Below are 20,457 nucleotides of genomic sequence, written 5' to 3'. Positions count from 1 at the left end.
TATATATATACTGGCTTCAAGAGACCCACTTCAGTTCTAGGGACACATACAAATTGAAAGTGAGAGGATGGAAGAAAATACTCCATGCAAACAGAAATGAAAAGAAAGCTTGTGTAGCAATACTCATAGCAGACAAAAGAGACCTTAAAATAAAGAATGTTACATAAGCAGCAAAGAAGGACATTACGTAATGATCAATCCAAGAAGAAGATCTAACAATTGTAAACATATATGCATCCAGCATAGGATCACTTCAATGTATAAGGCAACTGCTAACCTTCTTAAAAGCAGAAATCAACAATTACACAATAATAACGGGGGATTTTAACATCCCACTTGTGGCAATGGACAAATCATCCAGATAGAAAATCAACACAGAAACACAGGCCTTAAACAATGCATCAGACCAGATGACCTTAATAGGTATTTATAGGACATTTCTCTAAAAGCAGCAGAATACACATTTTTCTCAAGTGCACATGGAACATTCTCTAGGATAGATAACAGTCTGAGGTACAAATCAAGCCTTGGTAAATTTCAGAAAACTGAAATCATATCAAGCATCTTTTCCAATCACAATGCTATAAGACTAGAAATCAACAGCAAAAGGAGTTCCCGTTATGGCTCAGCAGAAAAGAACCTTACTAGTATCCATGAATATGCAGGTTTGATCACTGGCCCTGCTCACTGGGTTGAGGATCCAGCATTGCTGTGCGCTCTGGTGTAGGTCACAAAAGCAGCTTGGATCTTGTGTTGCTGCAGTACAGGTCAGCAGCTGTAGCCCCAATTCGGCCCCTAGCCTGAAACTTCCATATGCCAAAGGTGTGGTCCTAAAAAGCAAAAACAAAACAAAACAAAACAAACAAACAAACAAAATGAGAAGACTAAAAAACATGCTACTAAAAACCAATGGATTACTGAAGAAATCAAAGAGGAAATTAAGACATACCTAGAAGCAAATGACAACAAATACACAAGCCAAAACCTACATCAACTAGAGAATGAAGGGACAAGACCCGAAGTTAGCAGAGGAGAGAAATCAAAGATCAGAGGAGAAATAAATGACATAGAAATGAAGAAAACTGTAGGAAAGATCAATGAATCTGAAAGCTGGTTCTTTGAAATGACCAACAAAATTGATAAACCCTTAGCCAGACTCATCAAGAAAAAAAGGGAGAGTACTCAAATCAATAAAATTAGCAATGAAAAAGGAGAAGTTACAGAGGTATCACAGAAGTACAAAGGATCATAAGAGACTACTATGAGCAACTATATGCCAAAAATCAGACAGCCTACAAGAACTGGATAAATTCTTAGAAAGATACAATTTTCTAAGACTAAACCAGGAAAAAAGGAAAAGACGAATGGGCCAGTCCCAAGTACTGAAATTGAAACTGACTAAAATAATTTCCAACAGGAGCTTATGTCATGGCTCAGTGGTAACAACCTGACTAGTATCCATGTGGACACAGGTTCAATCCCTAGCCTCACTCTGGGTTAAGGATCCGGCATTGCCATGGGCTGTGGTGTAGGTAGCAGAAAGGCTCGGATCCTGCATTGCTGTGGCTATGGTATAAGCTGAAGCTGCAGCTCTGATTTGACCCTAGCCTGGGAATTTCCACATGCCATAGGTACGGCCCTAAAAGAACAACAACAAAAAAGTCTACAAGGAATAAATGCTGGAGAGGGTGTAGAGAAAGGAGAACTGTCTTACACTTTAGGTGGGAATGTAAATTGGTGCAACAACTATGGAAAACAGTATGGAAATTCCCGAAAAAAAACTAAAAATAGAATTACCATTCAATCCAGTAATCCCACTCCTGGGCATTTATCCAGAGAAAACCATCACTCAAAAAAGACACATGTACCCCAATGTTCATCGCAGCACTATATACAATATCCAAGACATGGAAGCAACCTAAATGTCCATCAACAGAGGAGTCTGTAATGAAGATGCTGTATATATACACAATGGACTATTACTCATCCATCAAAAGCAATGAAATAATGGCATTTACAGCAACATGGATGGACTTAGAAATTATCATGGTAAGTGAAGTTAGACCATGAGACACAAACATCATATGCTATCATTTACATGTGGAATCTAAAAAAAGAGAGACAATGACCTTATTTGTAGAACAGAACAGACTCACAGACTTTGAAAAATTTATAGTTACCAAAGGAGACAGGTCGGAATGGGTGGGGGAGGGATGGACTAGGGATTTGGGATGGAAATGTTCTAAAATTAAGTTGAGATGATGGTTATACACATATAAATATAGTAAATTCATTGAATTAAAAAAAAAAAACTTTTCTGAGAGCCAGCTTCAAGATAACTAAATCATTAATGACAGTTTCCCAAGGTGAGCTAAGGTTAGAAGGACCATATTTATCCTGGGATGTTTTATTTTATTGTTTTGAATTACATGATGTGTTTTTTTTAAAAAAATCTTGGGAGTTCCTGTTGTGGCACAGCGGGAAATGAATCCGACTAATATCCACAAGGATTTGGGTTTCATCCATGTCCTCGCTCAGTGGGTGGGGAATTTGGCATTGCCATGAGCTGTGGTTTAGGTCGCAGACAAGGCTCAGATCCCCTGTTGCTGTGACTGTGGTGTAGGCCAGCAGCTACAGCTCAGATTCGACCCCTAGCCTGGGAACTTCCATATGCCGCAGGTACAGCCCTAAAAAGAAAAATATAAAATAAAATAAAAAAATCTTGTTGACCGACTGCACTATATCACAAACAAAAATATATAGGAAGCAATCTAATAATTATGAAGCCATTGTAAATAATGTGATTATTAATTTAACTGCATTTTTTTATTTTGTTTTTAATTTTGGTTTTTTTTTGTTTTTTTTTTTTTTTTTTTTGCTTTTTAGGGCCACATGTGCTGCATATGCAAGTTTCTAAGCTAGGGGTGGAATCAGAGCTACAGCTTCCAGCCTATTACCACAGCCACAGCAATGCAGGATCCTTAACCCACTGAGGATCTGAGCTGCTTCTGTGAGCTACACGACAGCTCAGGGCAGCACTGGATCCTTAACCCACTGAGCGAGCCCAAGGATTGAACACAAATCCTCATGGATACTAGTCGGATTCATTTCCACTGCGCCACAATGGGAACTCCCTTTAACTGCATTTTAAAAGGCCACTTTGGAGTACCCGTCGTGGCTCAGTGGTTAACAAATCCGACTAGGAACCATGAGGTTGCGGGTTCAATCCCTGGCCTTGCTTACTGGGTTAAGGATCCAGTGTTGCCATGAGCTGTGGTGTAGGTTGCAGATGCAGCGCAGATCCCGCATTGCTGTGGCTGTGGAATAGGCCGGTGGCTACAGCTCCGATTCGACCCCTAGCCTGGGAACATCCATGTGCCGCAGGAGCGGCCCAAGAAATGGTAAAAAGACAAAAAATAATAAAAATAAATAAAAGCCAACTTTGAATTCCTCTAATTTCCCTGTAGATGATATTCTATGTTTACCAAGGCATATATCAGTTTAATCTAGACTTAAAATTAACTTTAGCACATTTTATGCAGCAAAATATATTCTTTAAAAAAAATTCTACCAAAAAATATTATACATAGCATCCTCTTGGAAAATTAACAGTGACACTGCCCTCCTCAAAATTGTGAATCTTTACTATAATGCAAAAATTTAAACACTGATACAACTGGATTGAAACAGAAAAACTTACCAACCATAAGAAAAATGCCTACTTACTTGGTCACTTTTTCCTCCAGTGTGCAGCCAAAATACATACCATTCATAAGACCTAGATCAGCCACAAACATACACCATTATGTCTCTTTGTTCTCCATTAAAAACAAGCATATGAAAATGAACCAAACTTGTGTCACTTAAAACTTTTCACAAAAACAGGCCAAAATGATTTGATTTTAAGTACAAGCTTCATGGCATGCTTTTAGAGAGTGAATAGTTCCAATTGTGGCTCAGTGGTAACAACCCAACTAGTATCCATGAGGACACTGGTTTGATCCCTGGCCTTGCTCAGTAGGTTATCAATCCAATGTTGCCCTAAGCTGTGGCATAGACCAGCAGCTGCAGCTCTTATTCGATCCCTAGCCTGGGAACCTCCATATGCCTCAGGTGTGGCCCTAAAAACCATAAAAATAAAAATAAAAATAAATTGGAGAGTGTAAAGTTACAGGCTCTAGCAACTGATGAATGTAAGTAGAGAGAGTAACAATAAGAAAAACAATCAGACCTCCAGTTTAAGCATGTGGAGAATGGTGATGTCATGGTGGAAAATAAGAGGTCAGCAAAAAGAGGAGATCTGGTCAGATCTGAGAAGACTATTAGCTCAGTTCTGAAGATCTTTATGCCTGGGACATTCAACTGAAGATGTTCAATAAGTATGGCAGCCATCCGGTTCTGGAGAGAGTTAGGTCTAAAGATATAAGTGTCATACGTCTTAGGGGGCATGAAAAAACCATCTCTTCTCACTTGTGCAGACAGGTAGCAGGTAAGGAGGAAAGCACAACCAAGCAGAGAACCCAGAGAAGAGCAGGTTTAGGAGTAACAGAGAGAGGAGGAAGTCAGAAAGAGATGCAGAGATGCTGCAAAATGTGAAGCAGAGAAAGCTTCCACCTTATGTCAAGTGGAGTGATAAGTGTCCACATTAATTTTCATTGGTTATAAGACTGCTTCTGCTCCATACTTTCAAAGATAGAACAGGATATTAAATTACTGGGTGAGGATTTTTCTCCAAATCAGTCTTGGAAGATTTTCTATCTTATCTCTCTAGCCAGGAGATGCTGCTAAATGGTATCGTCACTAGCATGCATCAAGATCAAACAAAGACAAATTTTCAAGGAGTTCTCCTGTGGAACAGCAGGTTAAGGATCCAGTGTTGTCACTGCAGTTGTTCGGGTCACTACTGTGACAGGGGTTGGATCCGTGGCCCAGAAACTTCCTCATACAACCAATTCAACCAAAAAAAAAGACAAATTTTCAAGTCTAAATATCTGTTTTCTACTTATACCTACTACTAGTTTTCTCAACTCCAGGGATAAAGGATAAGAGGATTTAAACAAATACTCTTTGGCATCACTGCTCCTAGGTACATTAATTTTTAAAATTTTTTTTTAATTTTTTTTTTTTTTGTCTTTTTGCTATTTGTTGGGCCGCTCCCACGGCATATGGAGTTTCCCAAACTAGGGGTCTAATCGGAGCTGTAGCTGCCAGCCTATGCCAGAGCCACAGCAACTCGGGATCCGAGCCGTGTCTGCAACCTACACCACAGCTCACGGCAACGCCGGATCGTTAACCCACTGAGCAAGGGCAGGGATCGAACCCGCAACCTCATGGTTCCTAGTCGGATTCATTAACCACTGCGCCACGACAGGAACTCCTAAAATTTTATTGAAGTATAGTTGATATGCAAAGTTGTATTAGTTTCAGGTGTACAGCAAACTTATTGTTACAGCTGTATGTGTGAATATAGACATATTCTTTTAAAAAAACTCATTTTATTATAGATTATTATTATTATTTTGCATATGGAAGTTTCCAGGCTAGTGGTAGAATTCGAGCTACAGCTGCAGGCTTACACCACAGTAACTCCAGATCTGAGCCTTTTCTGTGACCTACACTACAGCACATGGCAATGCCAGATCCTTAACCTGATGATCAAGGCCAGGGATTGGATCAATCCTCATGGATCCTAGTCAGTTTTTGTTACTAATGAGCCACGACTGGAACTACCTTCATTATAGATTATTAAAAGATATTGAGTATTGTTCCCTGGGCTATACAGTATACTGGTCCTTACTGATATTTGTTTATATATAGTAGTGTCTATATTTTAATCCCAAACTCCTAATTAATCCCTCCCTCTAACTTTACAATAATTTGTATACAGTTCAAAAAGTAAAAAAATATTTTCAAGGTCAAAATTGTCTCCTTTATTTGTATAACTATTCTCTCTCCTTCCCTCTCTCATTGTATATAATTTTGTTATCAGAAACCACCTCTTAGAGTTCCATCATGGCTCAATTGAAACAAAACTGACTAGTAACCATGAGGGCAAGGTTTCGATCCCTGGCCTTACTCAGTGGGTTGGGGAACCCATGCTGCCATGAGCTGTGGTGTGGGTCAAAGGTACAGCTCACATCTGGCATTGCTGTGGCTGTGGTGTAGGCCAGCTGCTGTAGCTCCGATTCAACCCCTAGCCTCGGAACCACCATATGCCATGGGTGCAGCCCTAGAAAGACCAAAATGAGAAAAAAAAGAAAAAAGAAAAGAAACCACCTCTTGCACCAAGTACTTTTTATTTGTCCCTCAGTGGTATTAGAGTGGTCTTTTTACTCCAATCCAGTCTTTATATTGCTCCCAGATTTTATCTTTGGCAGCAAAACTATAATTCTACTGCTTCTCTTAAGAACCTACAATGACAGTCCACTCCACAAAGGTTAGGTCCAAGATCCATAACATGTCCTATTAGTCCCTTTGCAATCTTCCCACACTCAGTCACCCCATGACTTTCCGAATGTTTTCTTTACCCCCACACCCTTCTCTCCATCTCAGCAGTAAAGGGCACTGTGCAGTCGCTTTCTGGAGGGAGAGAAGACAGTGTCCAAGTCTCTGATTGACCGTCATGCTCCTGAAGCCTCTAACCGTGGGGTTTGGAGGGGACACTGAGCACAATAAGATAGTTTGCTTAAGTTTCATGAGCCTAAGCTCCACCCTTTGAGCCATGAAACTACTTTCCACATACTGAGAAGAGATGCAGTAGAGAAGTGATGAGAGCTTTCTTCCTCCAAGCCCTGATTCATTCTCCTCGCTCTCAAAGCTGCCTTTTACTACAGTTTTTCTCCTGGAAAAGACTCTTCCTTTGTGAACGAGCTCACTAGGACCTCCACTCAAGCGGCTTAGCGATAGCAGAGTAACCCACACAACTCCAGAGAAAATTCTGCACAATTCAATGTGAGAATAGACTGTGATGGTTTACACCCATCTCCTCCTCCAGGGTTTGATCCTTGCCTGGGAATTTCTACATGCTGTGGATGCAGCCAAAACAAAAGCATAAACAAAACAAGCTGCTATTTCTCTAATCCTAAAGCACACACACACACACACACACACACACACACACACACACGCGCACACAAACACTCCTGTCCTCATGTCTCCATTTTCATGTTTCCAAAAAGCCCAACCTATGACAATGTCCAAAATTAAATTTGTGGTATTTACCACCAAACCTAGTCTCCTTCCACCTTCCTCAACTCAACTGATAGTAACTACATCCAATTTATCCAGCTTCTAGGACTAAAAACGTGTAAATCATGTTGGAGAACTCTCTCTTACAGCCGAGAATCTCTTAATTGATTCCCATTTATCATTCAAAGTCCAAATCCAGTTCTTATATCTTTTCCTGAACTCTCTGGGCTATTTCTGACTTCACAGAGCTCTCTCTTTTTTCTACATCTCTCACCAGAATTTCCACTGTATATGCTTTTTTTTTTTTTTTTTTTTTTTGGTCTTTTTAGGGCCACACTTGCGGCATATGGAGGCTCCCAGGCTAGGGGTCTAATTGGAGCTGTAGCCACCGGCCTACACCAGAGCCATTGCAACGCCAGATCTGAGCCATGTCTGCAACCTACACCACAGCTCACGGCAATGCCAGATCCTTAACCCACTGAGCGAGGCCACAACCTCATGGTTACTAGTCGCTGCGCCACAATGGGAACTCCCCACGGTACAATCTAATGTTTGTGTGTATTATCTTCTCAAATCCATTACAAATATGAACTATAGCTCAGACCCCTCCACCTCCTACAGCACTGAATACACTAGTGCATATTTAGTAAGAGCTCCACAAACTTCATTCATAGTGACTGATATTTCTTCACACTTCCAATAAAACCAGTACCAGGAACAATACTCACTTCCACTAGTTACATTGGGAATTTTTATGTGTGCCAAATTTCCTACACTTGCGAAGCTATCTATCATTTCTCCAAAAACCAGCATCATGAGGGGCAGTCCAGCTCCGTGCACGATGGCAGCCGTAGTCCCCAGCAACATATACAACACATCAAGCCAGTTCGAATAGCGAAACTAAAAAAGAGAAAATACAGAGAATAAGAACAATTAGCACAGTTTCGAGATGGTTTGCTCTACTTTCCAAATATATCCAAAATGTAAACAGTGCTCAGACTACTACTGCAACCACCCTGGTCAGAGCCAAACTATTGCAATAACCCAATTAGAGTTAGGAATTCCTGTTGTGGCTCAGTGGGTTAAGAACCCATCTGGTATCCATGAGGATGTGGGTTCCACCCCTGGCCTCACTCAGTGGGTCAAGGATCCAACACTGCTGCAAGCTGTGGTATAGGGGAGGAAGTAATGGAGATGAAGTAATGGAGAAAGCATACTGACTGTCCTTGTGATGATCGTGGGGCAAATGGAAGAATAACATACTTCCTAGAGGGGATGCAATGTCAAGGAAGAACTAGTTAATGTAACTAGTTAACTACACATGCTGGTAGGTAAATCAGTCAAAGACCGGTGGTGAAAATACAGGAAAGATCTAAAGAATAAGAGAAACACCAGTGGGTACAATAACTATTAGGAGAAGCATCACATTCCCATGATGCCCCAATACCCCTCATAGTTGCAAGGGGGCAGAGACCCCTCTACCACAGAGGGAGGACCCAATCTAGCCTCACCCTCGCCAAGTGATCAAACTTGGTACCAAAAAAAAGTACAACACCTTAACATGTGATGGTTCCTGATGTGATGGTTCATGAAGTACACAGCATCCCCCATGTACATTCCTTACCAAAAATATTTTAACATGAATGTTGTAAAACCTTTAGACTCAACTTCCAGGCTTTAAGAAATGCAGTGGGCATGGGAGTTCCCATTGTGGCTTAGTGGGTTACGAACCTGACAGGTATCCATGAGGACGTGGGTTTAATACCTGGCCTCTTTCAGTGGGTAAAGGACCTGGCATTGCCATGACCTATGATATAGGTCATAGACACAGGCTCAGATCCCATGTTGCTATAGCCGTGGTATGGGCTGGGAGCTGCAGCTCTGACTGACCCTGAGCTTGGGAACTTCCATATGCCACAGCTATGGCCCTGAAAAGAAAAAAAAAAAAAAATTCCCCAAAACAAACAAAAAAAACCACATGGCTACCTATTTTCTCTTCAGAGAATACAAAAATAAAAATACAAAACAAAAACCAGAAAACGAGATATAGAATTAATCATATTAAAGTTTTCATATTCCAGCATAGAAGAACAATGACATGTACCAAGTCATAGTAATAAATAATTCATTGTTAACTTCTATTATATGAGTGCCTGGGACTTTGACCTCAAACCTGCCAGGATTAGAGCCACTGATGACAGGGTACCCTGTGTTTCCCTGAACAGACCTCCATGTGGCTGACGTCCTCTATCCACATGGCTGAGACCATCGCTGGCAGAAGTGCCTGCCCAGGTAACAGATCACCTTACTCATTCAGAGAATACTGAAATCTAGGCCAAGAAGGGTGGCTGTGGGGCCCCAATGCACATGGCAAGTTATGATGGGCATTCCCCTGAAAACAAGCTAAAGTAAACAAACTAGACAAGCTAAACTAAAGTTCATTTTACCACTCCATTAACATACTTTCCAAGAATGTGTGATACCAAGTGAAATACCTCTTTTCTAGATCAGGAGAAGCCAAATTTCCAAAGCACTGTGAAGAGGGAATACATTCAAACTCACCATGGCAAAAACACTGACAGCTGGTTTCTTTTCTTTCTTTTCATCATTTTTACTGAAAAACATGCAATAGAATTACACAAAACTTTAAAAACTATATAAATCTTTAAATTACTCAATTAACAGAGTTTATATTTAATAACAAATAAGACATACAAACTGGTCTACAATATAGCATTCATTTAAAAAGGCTGGTTAGGAGTTCCCGTTGTGGCTCAATGGTTAACAAATCAGACTAGGAACCATGATGTTGTGGGTTCAATCCCTGGCCTTGCTCAGTGGGTTAAGGATCCAGCGTTGCCGTGAGCTGTGGTGTAGGTTGCAGACGCAGATTGGGTCTGGTGTTGCTATGGCTCAGGCATAGGACAGCAGCTACAGCTCCAATTAGACCCCTCGCCTGGGAACCTCCATATGCCCTGGGAGTGGCCCTAGAAAAGGCAAAAAGACAAGAAAAAAAATAATAATAAGCTGCTTAGGAGTTCCTTGGTGGCTCAGTTCCTTAAAGTTTCCAGCACTATCACCGCTGTGGTGCAGGTTCGATCCCTGGCCCAGGAACTTCCGCATGCTCTGGGAGTGGCCAAAAAAATAATAAAACAAAGTAAAAATAAAATTAAAAACAGGTTAATACTACCCATTTATGAAGTTTAAGTATGTTTACATGTTTCTTAGACATCTATATATGTGGTTATCAGTGTGTCCTGAGTTTTCTATTAAAATATCTTCTTCCTTGTGCCTTTGGTATTTCCTAATTTTCTATGATGAGTACACTCAGAGACACAACTTTTGCCATTAGAAAAATATTACTAAATAAAGAGAGCTTCCGGTTTTATTCCAATTAGAAAATCATTCATGTCTCTGGAGTTAACCCCCTTAATTATCATCTGAGTAATTCTAACAGTATATATTCTACCTACTACCTACATATTGTCCTCAATCATACCCTTTACTAATGGAGGGTAGTGGCGATCACATGCAGGGCATAAATTACCCTAAAAAAGAAAGGTAATATGGGAAAGAGAGCATGTATAGATGTATGATTGGGGCACTTTGCTGTACAGCAGAAAATGATAGAATATAAATCAACTATACCAAAAAATTTTTTAAGAAAAGTAATTACATTACTTTCCATGAGCAAATCTAATTGTGAAAAGATGTCTGGAGCCCTAAATGGATCATTACAGCAATAAATGCAACCCAGAAAAACTACAGTGAAAAAGTGGTTTGTAAACAGCGAAAAAGCTATTCTCAGGCATTGGAAGGTCAACTATTTTGAGCCAAGATTCAAATTAACCTAACTCTGTAACTAGTTTTTTACCCTGTGTAACTGCCACCCAGAATATGAAAGCAAACCAACCATGATTAGCTTCTGCATCTATAGTTTCACATACATATATATAAACTATTTCAAAGAATCATGTTTGTATAGATTTTTCCATTTCAAAAAGTAAATTCATTGTTGTCTTTGCTTTTTATGCTCCATGCAGTCAAAGAGTTGAAGCAACTTCTAAAGAAAAAAAAAATCCAGAGTTAATCCCCTATTTAGCTGGAGTTCCCATCATGGTGCAGTGGAAACGAATCCAACTAGGAACCAAGAGGTTTCGGGTTCGATCCCTGGCCTTGCTCAGTGGGTTAAGGATCTGGCATTGCCGTGAGCTGTGGTGTAGGTCGCAGACGCAGATTGGGTCTTGCGTTGCTGTGGCTCTGGCGTAGGCTGGCAGCCACAGCTCTGACTGGACCCCTAGCCTGGGAACTTCCATATGCCATGGGTGTGGCCCTAAAAAGACAAAAAAAATAATAATAAAAAAAATAAATATCCCCTATTTGGCTTTGGAATGAAGTTAGAAGGACATAACACACAAAATACACAAACCTAACTCTTCAGATTTGGTCCCACCCTATTCCCAGTAAAGGTATGATTTCAATATCCCTGGAATCAGGAGGAGAGGGGAAAAAACAGCCATACAAAATTGAGTTTTAGCTCTAAGCATTTTATTTACATTTACATTTTCTAAAACTCTAGCTACTGAGAATTTATGCTGTTTCAGACACTAAGTAAACACTTCCCATGCAGGACCTCATTTAACCTTATCTTAATCTCTGTGAGGCAGGCACACTGTTGACCTTTCTTGAGAGACGAGAGAACTGCAGGTGAGAAGAGTTCACTAACCTGTCCCAGCACACACAGCCAGCCAAAGCCAAGATAAAAGCTGAGAAGTCTAAGCCCTAAACACCAGGCTACCATATGCAACCTCCTACTTCTGAGACACTGCATTGCACAGAAACACACTTCCACACTGACTCTCACCCCCAACAGCTGACAAAAGGCAAGGTGCTTATCAAATCACATTTTAATAAAGGATCTTTATCAATACAAATATGCCACATGGTACTATGATCCAAACATTAGCCAAGCCAATGGTACTGTGATCCACACCTATTAGTCAAGCCACATGATTCTTTCTAATGCCAAATAGAATGCAGAGTTTTTTTATTTAAAAAATTTTTCATTTATTTATTCCTTTTAGGACCTCACCTGTGGCATATGGATGTTCCCAGGCTAAGGGTTGAATTTGAGCCGCAGCTGCTGGCCTACACCACAGCTACAGCAATGCCAGATCCAAGCCACGTCTCAACCTACACCACAGCTCATGGCAATGCTGGATCCTTAACCCACTGAGCAAGGCCAGGGAATGGAACCTGAGACCTCCTGGATGCTAGTCAGATTTGTTTCTGCTGAACAATGATGGGGAACTCCCTCGGGTACAATATCTGGCCTTGCTCAGTGGGTTAAGGATCCCGTGTTGTCATGAGCTGCAGTGTAGATCACAGACGGGGCTCAGATCTGATGTTGCTGTGCCTATGGTGCAGGCCAGAATCTGTAGCTCTAATTTGACCCCTGCCTGGGAACTTCCAAATGCTGTGGGTGTGGCCCTAAAAAGAAATAACATTTGTGGTTACTAGAGGTGGGAGGAGGTGATGGGAGAAAGTTGGTCCAAAGGTACCAACTTCTAGTTATCAGATAAAGAGGTGCTAGATATGTAAATTTCAAGGTGACTGACAGTTACCACTGCTGTATGTACATAGGAAAATTATCAAGAGAGTAGATCCAAGAGTTCCCATCACAAGAAAAAAAATGTTTTCTTTTGCTTTTTCTTATATATAAAATGATGCATGTTGGCTAATGATAATATTGGCTATGGTAATATTTCACAGTATTTATAAGTCAAACCATTACATTGTATACTTTGCACTGAAATAGTGTTATATGTCAATTACATCTCAATAAAACTGGAAAAATATATAGTTTTATTAAGAACAGATGAAAATCAGTAATGTTGAGCACAGTTTAACAAGAGATACTTAACTAAAAAAAAAATTCTAGTTTGAAAAAAATTCCGTAGGCCATGATAAGAATCAACAATTAAATGAAGGTATATGCAGGCTCAAATTTTTGTTCTTTTCGTGTTTTTTTTTTTTTTAATATGGACTATTATTTGGGAGTTCCTGTTGTGGCTCAGCGGTAACACACCCAACCAGTATCTTTGAAGATGCGAATTTAACCCCTGGCCTTGCTCAGTGGGTTAAGGATCCGGCATTGACATGATCTGTAGGTTGCAGACAAGGCTCAGATCCCTCATTGCTGTGGCTGTGGTGTAGGCCAGCAGCGGCAGCTCTGATTCAACCCCTAGCCTGGGAACTTCCAATGGTGCAGGTGCCGCCTTAAAAAGAATAAAAATTAAATATGGACTCTTATTTTGTGAGGAATATAAATTTAAATTTCTCAGGAATATTTATTGAACACCTTTTTAAAAACTTAAATATAAATTTCTAAGGAATATTTATTGAACGCCTTTTTTAAAAACTGAGGTATAACTGACCTACAACATTGTATTTGCGGCAGGTATACAACATAATGATTCGATACTTGTGTCTATTGTGAAACGATCACCACAATAAGTCTCATTAACATCTGTCATACATAGTCACACAATTCTTATAATGAAAACTTTTAAGATTTGCTCTCAGCAACTTTCAAGTATGCAATACAGTATTACTGACCATAGTCACAATACTGTACATTTCAGCCCCATGACTTATTTTATAACTGGAAATTAGGACTGTTTGACTTCTTCACCCATTTTTCCCCTGTTTCCTCCACTTTTGGAAACCACCAATCTGTCAAACAAATTTCTTTAGCATTTCCTGTCACACACTCTTAATACTTCTTGTCCCAATATTACCACATATTCTGTCAAAAGTACATAGTTGTTTAAGGTACCAGGTGTAAAAAGTTAAAAACAAAAAGGGTAACAGCTACCTTCTACTCTGTATAATCTATTTCCATTTGGTTCATATGGGAATTTTTCATTATGAAAAGTTTCAAATAGACAAAAATCAAAATACAGCAAGATAGTAGAGAGTAGTTATTACTACCCATATGAAATTCACCTGGATCCAACAATTAACATTTTAATCATATTTGCTTTATATGTATAGGAAGTATATAACTGTTAACATTTTGATAAACAATTTGAGGAGTTCCCGTTGTGGCACAGTGGTTAATGAATCTGACTAGGAACCATGAGGTTGCAGGTTCAATCCCTGGCCTTGCTCAATGGGTTAAGGGTCCGGCGTTGCCGTGAGCTGTGGTGTAGGTCGCAGAGAAGGCTAGGATCCCACGTTGCTGTGGCTCTGGTGTAGGCCGGCGGCTACAGCTCCAATTGGATCCCTAGCCTGGGAACCTCCATATGCCTTGGGAGCAGCCCAAGAAATGGCAAAAGGGACCAAAAAAAAAAAAAATTTTTTTTTGAAAGTAAGCTGCAAACATTATGGCACATCACATGTTTTCCTACCATTATCACATATGAGAAAAGCCATAGCAATTTTGATGTCATCTAACATTCAATCCATATTCAAAATTTCCAAGAATGTTTTCTACAGGTTTTTCCTTTCTGGACCTGTAATGTAATTACGGTTCACACATTACACTGGGTGTTTTGTCTCTTAAGTCTCTTTTTTATTTATTTATTTATTTATTTAGTCTTTTTGCCTTTTCTAGGGCCGATCCCTTGGCACATGGAGGTTCCCAGGCTTGGGATCTAATCGGAGCTGTAGCTGCCGGCCTACCCCACAGCCACAGCAATGCAGTATCCCAGCCGAGTCTGCAACCTACACCACAGCTCACGGCAACACCGGATCCTTAACCCACTGAGCAAGACCAGGGATTGAACCCGCAACCTCATGATTCCTAGTTGGATTCATTAACCACTGAGCCACAACAGGAACTCCTTAAGTCTCCTTTTTAAATCTGGAAATCTACACTCCACTTCCTGCCAAACATTGACTTTTTATAAGAACAGATGTCTTATAAAATGTCCCACATCTTGAACAAGTCTGCTTCAAACTGAGTCCCAACTGAAATGTGCAGTAAGTGTGCACATTTGATTTGCACACATATTTGAGAACTTAGTATGAAAAAGTTAATAATTCTGACTGGGAGTTCCTGTTGTGGCACAGCAGAAACAAATCCGACTAGTATCCATGAGGATGCAGGTTCAATCCCTGGCCTCCCTCAGTGGGTCAGGGATCTTGGTGTTGCTGTGAGCTGTGGTATAGGTCACAGATGCAATTCAGATCCCGTGTTGCTGTGGCTGTGGTGTAGGCCGGCAGCTGTAGCTCCGATTTGACTCCTAGCCTGCGAATTTCCATATGCCACAGGTGAACCCCTTAAAGGAAAAAATTAAAAAAGCAGGTTTCACTATGATAGCTGGGAGCTCCCACTGTGGCACAGATTGGCAGTGACTTGGGAGCCACTGGGATGTGGATTCAGTCCCTGGTCTGGGACAGTAGGTTAGGGATCTGGCACTGCTGAAGCTGTTTCTTAGGTTGTGACTGTCTCTGATCCCTTGCCTGGGAGCTCCATATGCTGAAAGGTGCCCAAAAATGAGGGGAAATATATATATGTATATATATTGGATAGCTGGCATAGTCCTATAAAGAACAATTTCTCTCTCTCTCTCTCCACTTATCCCACCCCTTTATAGTTTTTCTCTTCCTCTCAGAATTTAATTAAGGATTCAGGGATTGTACTTTATTCAGTGTTTCACAATCAAGGACAGTCATTATTCTTTTTAATGCCCAAATTTGGTCTGTGGAAGCCCCTTCAACCAGTTTCTGCATCATTTTTGACAATTCGTCTAAACTCCACTTCCTGTTTTCAAGTACCGTAACAATTCCAGGCTCAATTCCTATTAGCTCTTTTTCTATGGGGTGCAGATTCCTTTTTGTAAGGTTTTGTGAGAAACCAAAATCTGACACTAAGTATGCTCACTGCTACTCTCCCTTTCAAAGGACAGAAATGGAACTTTTTTTTCATTTTCTCTCACATTTAAATATTTGTTTCCATTGTAGCTGGTTTACAGTGTCCTGTCAATTTTCTGCTGTACAGCAAGGTGACCCAGTCACAAATACATATATATATACATTCTTTTTCTCACATTATCCTCCATCATGCTCCATTCATAAGTGACTAGATATAGTTCCCAGCGCTATACAGCAGGATCTCATTGCTGAAATGGAACTTTTTTTTTTCTTTAAATCATGAAATTGCACCAAAGTTTCAAATTCAACACTGTTTTTTCAAAACTTATTTAATGTTCACACTGGTATTTCTTTTCTCTTGCATGGAAAAGCTTGGTTTCTAATAGTATTAATACATTTAATAATTTGTTTTATTTTATAATTTGCTAAGATCTTATTGGGCAAAGTTCAAAATTTTCTGTACAGACACTACAATGGGATCAGAATATAATTATTTTCTCTCTGGGGTAATTTCAATCAGGATCATTTCACACAATTCTATTAATTTCTTTGGTACTAGAGTCTCCTCACAGTTTCTTCTGTGGGGGGCAGATAGTCATTGCCTTAAAAAAAAATGCCTTAATGTAGCTGTGGCCTTCTGTCCCATCTGCTATGACACAAACATGAAATTGTTTATGTGACCATTTTACCAAAAGCAACACACTGGACCACAAAGCAAAGCACAAGCACAGCCCAGGGTTCAGGCTCATGGGTGATTGATATCACTTGTAAAGCAGGTTTTAAAACACAGAAAAGAATGTGACCGTGGATGGGGGCCAGAAAGCTGAGAAAGAAGCTCACTATGCAAATGCTGTACTTAGCCAGCAAACTTCTGAAGCCGCTAGAGTTTAAGATTAAAGTCACCATCTTCAGGCTTTCGCGTTATGGCTCAGTGGTTAACAAATCTGACTAGGAACCTGAGGTTTCGGGTTCGATCCCTGGCCTTGCCTAGCGGGTTAAGGATCCAGCATTGCCGTGAGCTGTGCTGTAGGTCGCAGACGCGGCTCGGATCCCGCATTGCTGTGGCTCTGGCGTAGCCCAGTGGCTACAGCTCTGATCAGACCCCTAGCCTGGGAACCTCCATATGCCGCAGGAGCGGCCCTAGAAAAGACCAAAAAAAAAAATCACCGTCTTCATCAGCACCATCATCATCATCACTGACTCTTCATTTATTTCAGAGTTGGAGACTAGAAACAAATCTCCCAAATCTCTTAAACCATATAAAACCTGAAAGTGGCTACCTTTTTTGGTCCCTTTTCAAAAAGTTCCTCTTTCCTGCTCCTTTGTTTCGGCCTTCTTCAAGATCCATAGCGACCTAAGGAGAAATCACAGCGGACTAGCCAAAGGCAAGAACCGCGCAAGGCAGAGGTGAGACAGAAGCCCCGGGGCTGCGCACCCTGGCCTAGGCTCTTTTGAGCCTCAAAGGACCCGCTGGTAGAACACTTCCGGGCTTCCTGTGGCGAAGGGAGCCAGGAGCGAATGTGCCCCCCCACACCCCAGCGCTCTGCGGCCTTGACATTCAGCCAGACTGCTTAGAAGTACTCCTGACCTTCTCACTTGAATCCTGATTGCACTACAAGTTGTGAAGCGTTGGAATTGCTGGGGGAATGTCCTTGCTTCTGCTGCCCCTCAGCACAACGGCAGGAAGAGAAACGTTTATCAGCTCACTCATTAGGGACTTTTACATTTATAGTCATGTCTCTGCAAGTCCTCAGAAGTCTCCATATCCACAGAAGTATGTATAGGTAGATAGGGATTTGGATATACAATTCACTCCTTGTGTCGTGAGTGGAAAAAGTAAATTTTCTTTGGTATTTTATCTACTTATTAAAACCACCTCTGACCTTTCGCCCAGGCTGTAGTTAAAATGACTTCGACCTTTTTAAAGGCCAGGTTGGGGAGGTCCCATTATGCCTCAGCTGTAACCAACCTGACCATTAACTATGAGGATGCAGTTCCATCCCTGGCCTGATTCAGTGGGTTAGGTATCTGAGTTGCGTGAGCTGTGGTGTAGGTCACAGTGAGGGCTCGGATCCTGCTTTGCTGTGGCTGTGGTGTATGCCTGTAGCTGCAGCTGATTTGAACCCCTAACTTGGGAACCTCCATATGTCCCAGGTGCGGCCTAAAAAGAAAAAAAAAAAAAAAAAGCCAGATTAAAATTTTTTACAAGTCTTTCTTCAGTATATTTGACAGTTTCTGAGGTGTGTCCATTATCTTTTATTTAAGATAAACAGAAAAAATAAGAATTTTTTAAATTATTAGTCAAAACAGACATTTCAGGGTAGAAATGTATTGAAAACAATGTAATATTTTCAAATGTTAGAACTCAGAGTAATGCTTACGTTTTTCTCAAGACATTTTAAAACTCAAATTTTAATTTGGATTATTAAAATATTGCGTATTTTAGTATATTCCTTTAGCTGTAATCTAATTCCGTATTTACTGTTACCATTTTTTTTTCTGGTCTTTTTTCTTCAAATTGAAGAAGAGCAAAAGATTGAACAGAGCAATCTTCACAACTTAAACTCATAAAACAGAATTAACTCATATCAGAGCTTTTCATACTTATCAACCTAGGGGAAATAGATGTTTTCGTAACCTTTTGTTTACGTTCTCCAACATATGAGTTACCTCTCAGCTCACTGCAAAATTTTAAAGGAAGAAAACCCTTTTATTTTTTACTGCATAGTGTATTTTCCCTATGTTCCCTAAGTAACTCATACTTCAAAGCCATAATTTTCTTTCCACCTTTTACTCCAAATTTTCCTTAACTTGATTCTTTTTTTCTGAGCCATACAATCAGGTTTTTTCATTACAAACTGTTAATCAGACTTTCTAACAGGTTTCTAACATTTTCTGTGTTCTAATGGAATATGCGTGTGCACAGCATCCATCCGTTTTAAGGCCTAACGACACCAGTGGTCCACCTGGGGCAAATGTATACCTATCGCGTTCCTCTTTCTCACATGTGTTTTTAATATGATTCCTGCCTCTGCTCTTTGTTTCTGTTTCCCAAACTCACCCTCTGTTCACCTGTGCCAAATAGAAACAGGGAGACAGTTTAGGGTAAAGTAGAAAAGAATAGTTTTAATTGCCTTACCTGGCAAAGAAGGCCACAGCCAGCTGATACACTAAAGACTCTACCCTCCCTTGAGAAGGAATGGCAAGGGGGTCTTTAGTTTACGAGTGGGAAATTCGGCTGCAGATAAGGATGAAGGTAGGTGCAAATTTTCATTCTTCTTCTCTTTGGAAAATTTCAAAGCTGGTATCAGGAAGTCTTGGGGCAAGACCTAGTGGTCTCTGGGGTTATCCTGACTTTCTGGAATGAAGAATGCTTACAGGAAAGGTGTGTTGGGAAGTGTTTTTGCAGCGCGGTAAACACCAGGTGAATCATACAATAGTAATCAGGGGCAATTATTTGCAAAAGTATAATTGAGTGAGAAAAGGTATAGCGTGGGCTAAAAGAATAAGATCTAATGGAGGCTATTTTAACTATTCCACTGCTATAGTATTTCCGCTTTTCTTTACCTTGTCCCAGCTTTACAGGTTATTGCAAAATACTGAATATAGTTCTCTGTGCTATATGGTAGGTACTCAATATTTATTTTATATATAGTCGTGTGTATCTGTTAATCCCAACCCTCCCCTCCCTATCCGGTCCATTTTCCCTTTGGTAACAGTTAAGTTTATTTACTGTGTCTGTGAGTCTGTTTCTGTTTTATAAATAAGTTCACTTGTATCATTATTTAGATTCCACATATACTTGATATCATGTGCCATTTGTCTTTGACTTGCTTCACTTAGTATGATAGTCTCTAGGTCCATCCATGTTGCGACATGACATGATTTCATTCTCTTTTATAGTTAACAGGATTTTTTTTAAGGTTTACATGTGTAATGCTGATGACACTATTTCTACAGCCTTGAGCTTCAAGTGAAAATCTCTCTCAAGGATATATGTAGTTTAAGGATCGGAATAGCCCAGAAAATTTTTAATAAAGTTCTGTCTTTCAATTATATGAAATATATATAGGGAGTGCCCATTGTGACTCAGGGGGTGAAAAATCCAACTGGTGTCAGTGAGGATGCGGGTTCCATCCCTGGCCTCACTCAGTGGTTTAAACATCCGGTGTTGCTGCAAGTTGTAACATAGCTCACAGATGTGGCTTGGATCTGGTGTTTCTGTGGCTGTGGCATAGGGCTGCAGCTGTAGCTCCAATTAGACCCCTATCCTGGGAACTTCCACACGCCACAGGTGGGGCCCTAAAAAATGTTTCTTTGCTCTGCTACACGAAGATATAAATATAGATAAAGATATAAAACACAATGGACCTATAACAATGGGCAGTT

The 20,457-nt window shown here is 40.3% G+C and overlaps 2 protein-coding genes across 6 annotated transcripts in view; one reads left to right on the top strand and one right to left on the bottom strand.

The window, feature by feature from the left end:
• The window catches only part of LOC100522267 (multidrug resistance protein 1-like), an 84,603-nt gene extending 74,626 nt beyond the window's left edge, over positions 1-9,977 (bottom strand). The window contains 2 exon segments of the mRNA XM_013989589.2: positions 7,805-8,088; positions 9,751-9,977. Of these exon segments, the coding sequence (XP_013845043.2) occupies positions 7,805-8,088; positions 9,751-9,813 (347 nt within the window). The 5' untranslated portion in view covers positions 9,814-9,977.
• RUNDC3B (RUN domain containing 3B) overlaps positions 1-20,457 on the top strand; it is a 297,986-nt gene that overhangs the window by 97,258 nt on the left and 180,271 nt on the right. The window lies entirely within an intron of this gene.

The sequence above is a fragment of the Sus scrofa genome, chromosome 9 (assembly GCF_000003025.6).
Source record: "Sus scrofa isolate TJ Tabasco breed Duroc chromosome 9, Sscrofa11.1, whole genome shotgun sequence".
In the NCBI taxonomy this organism is placed as follows: domain Eukaryota; kingdom Metazoa; phylum Chordata; class Mammalia; order Artiodactyla; family Suidae; genus Sus; species Sus scrofa.
This window is presented reverse-complemented; position numbering and strand designations above follow the sequence as displayed.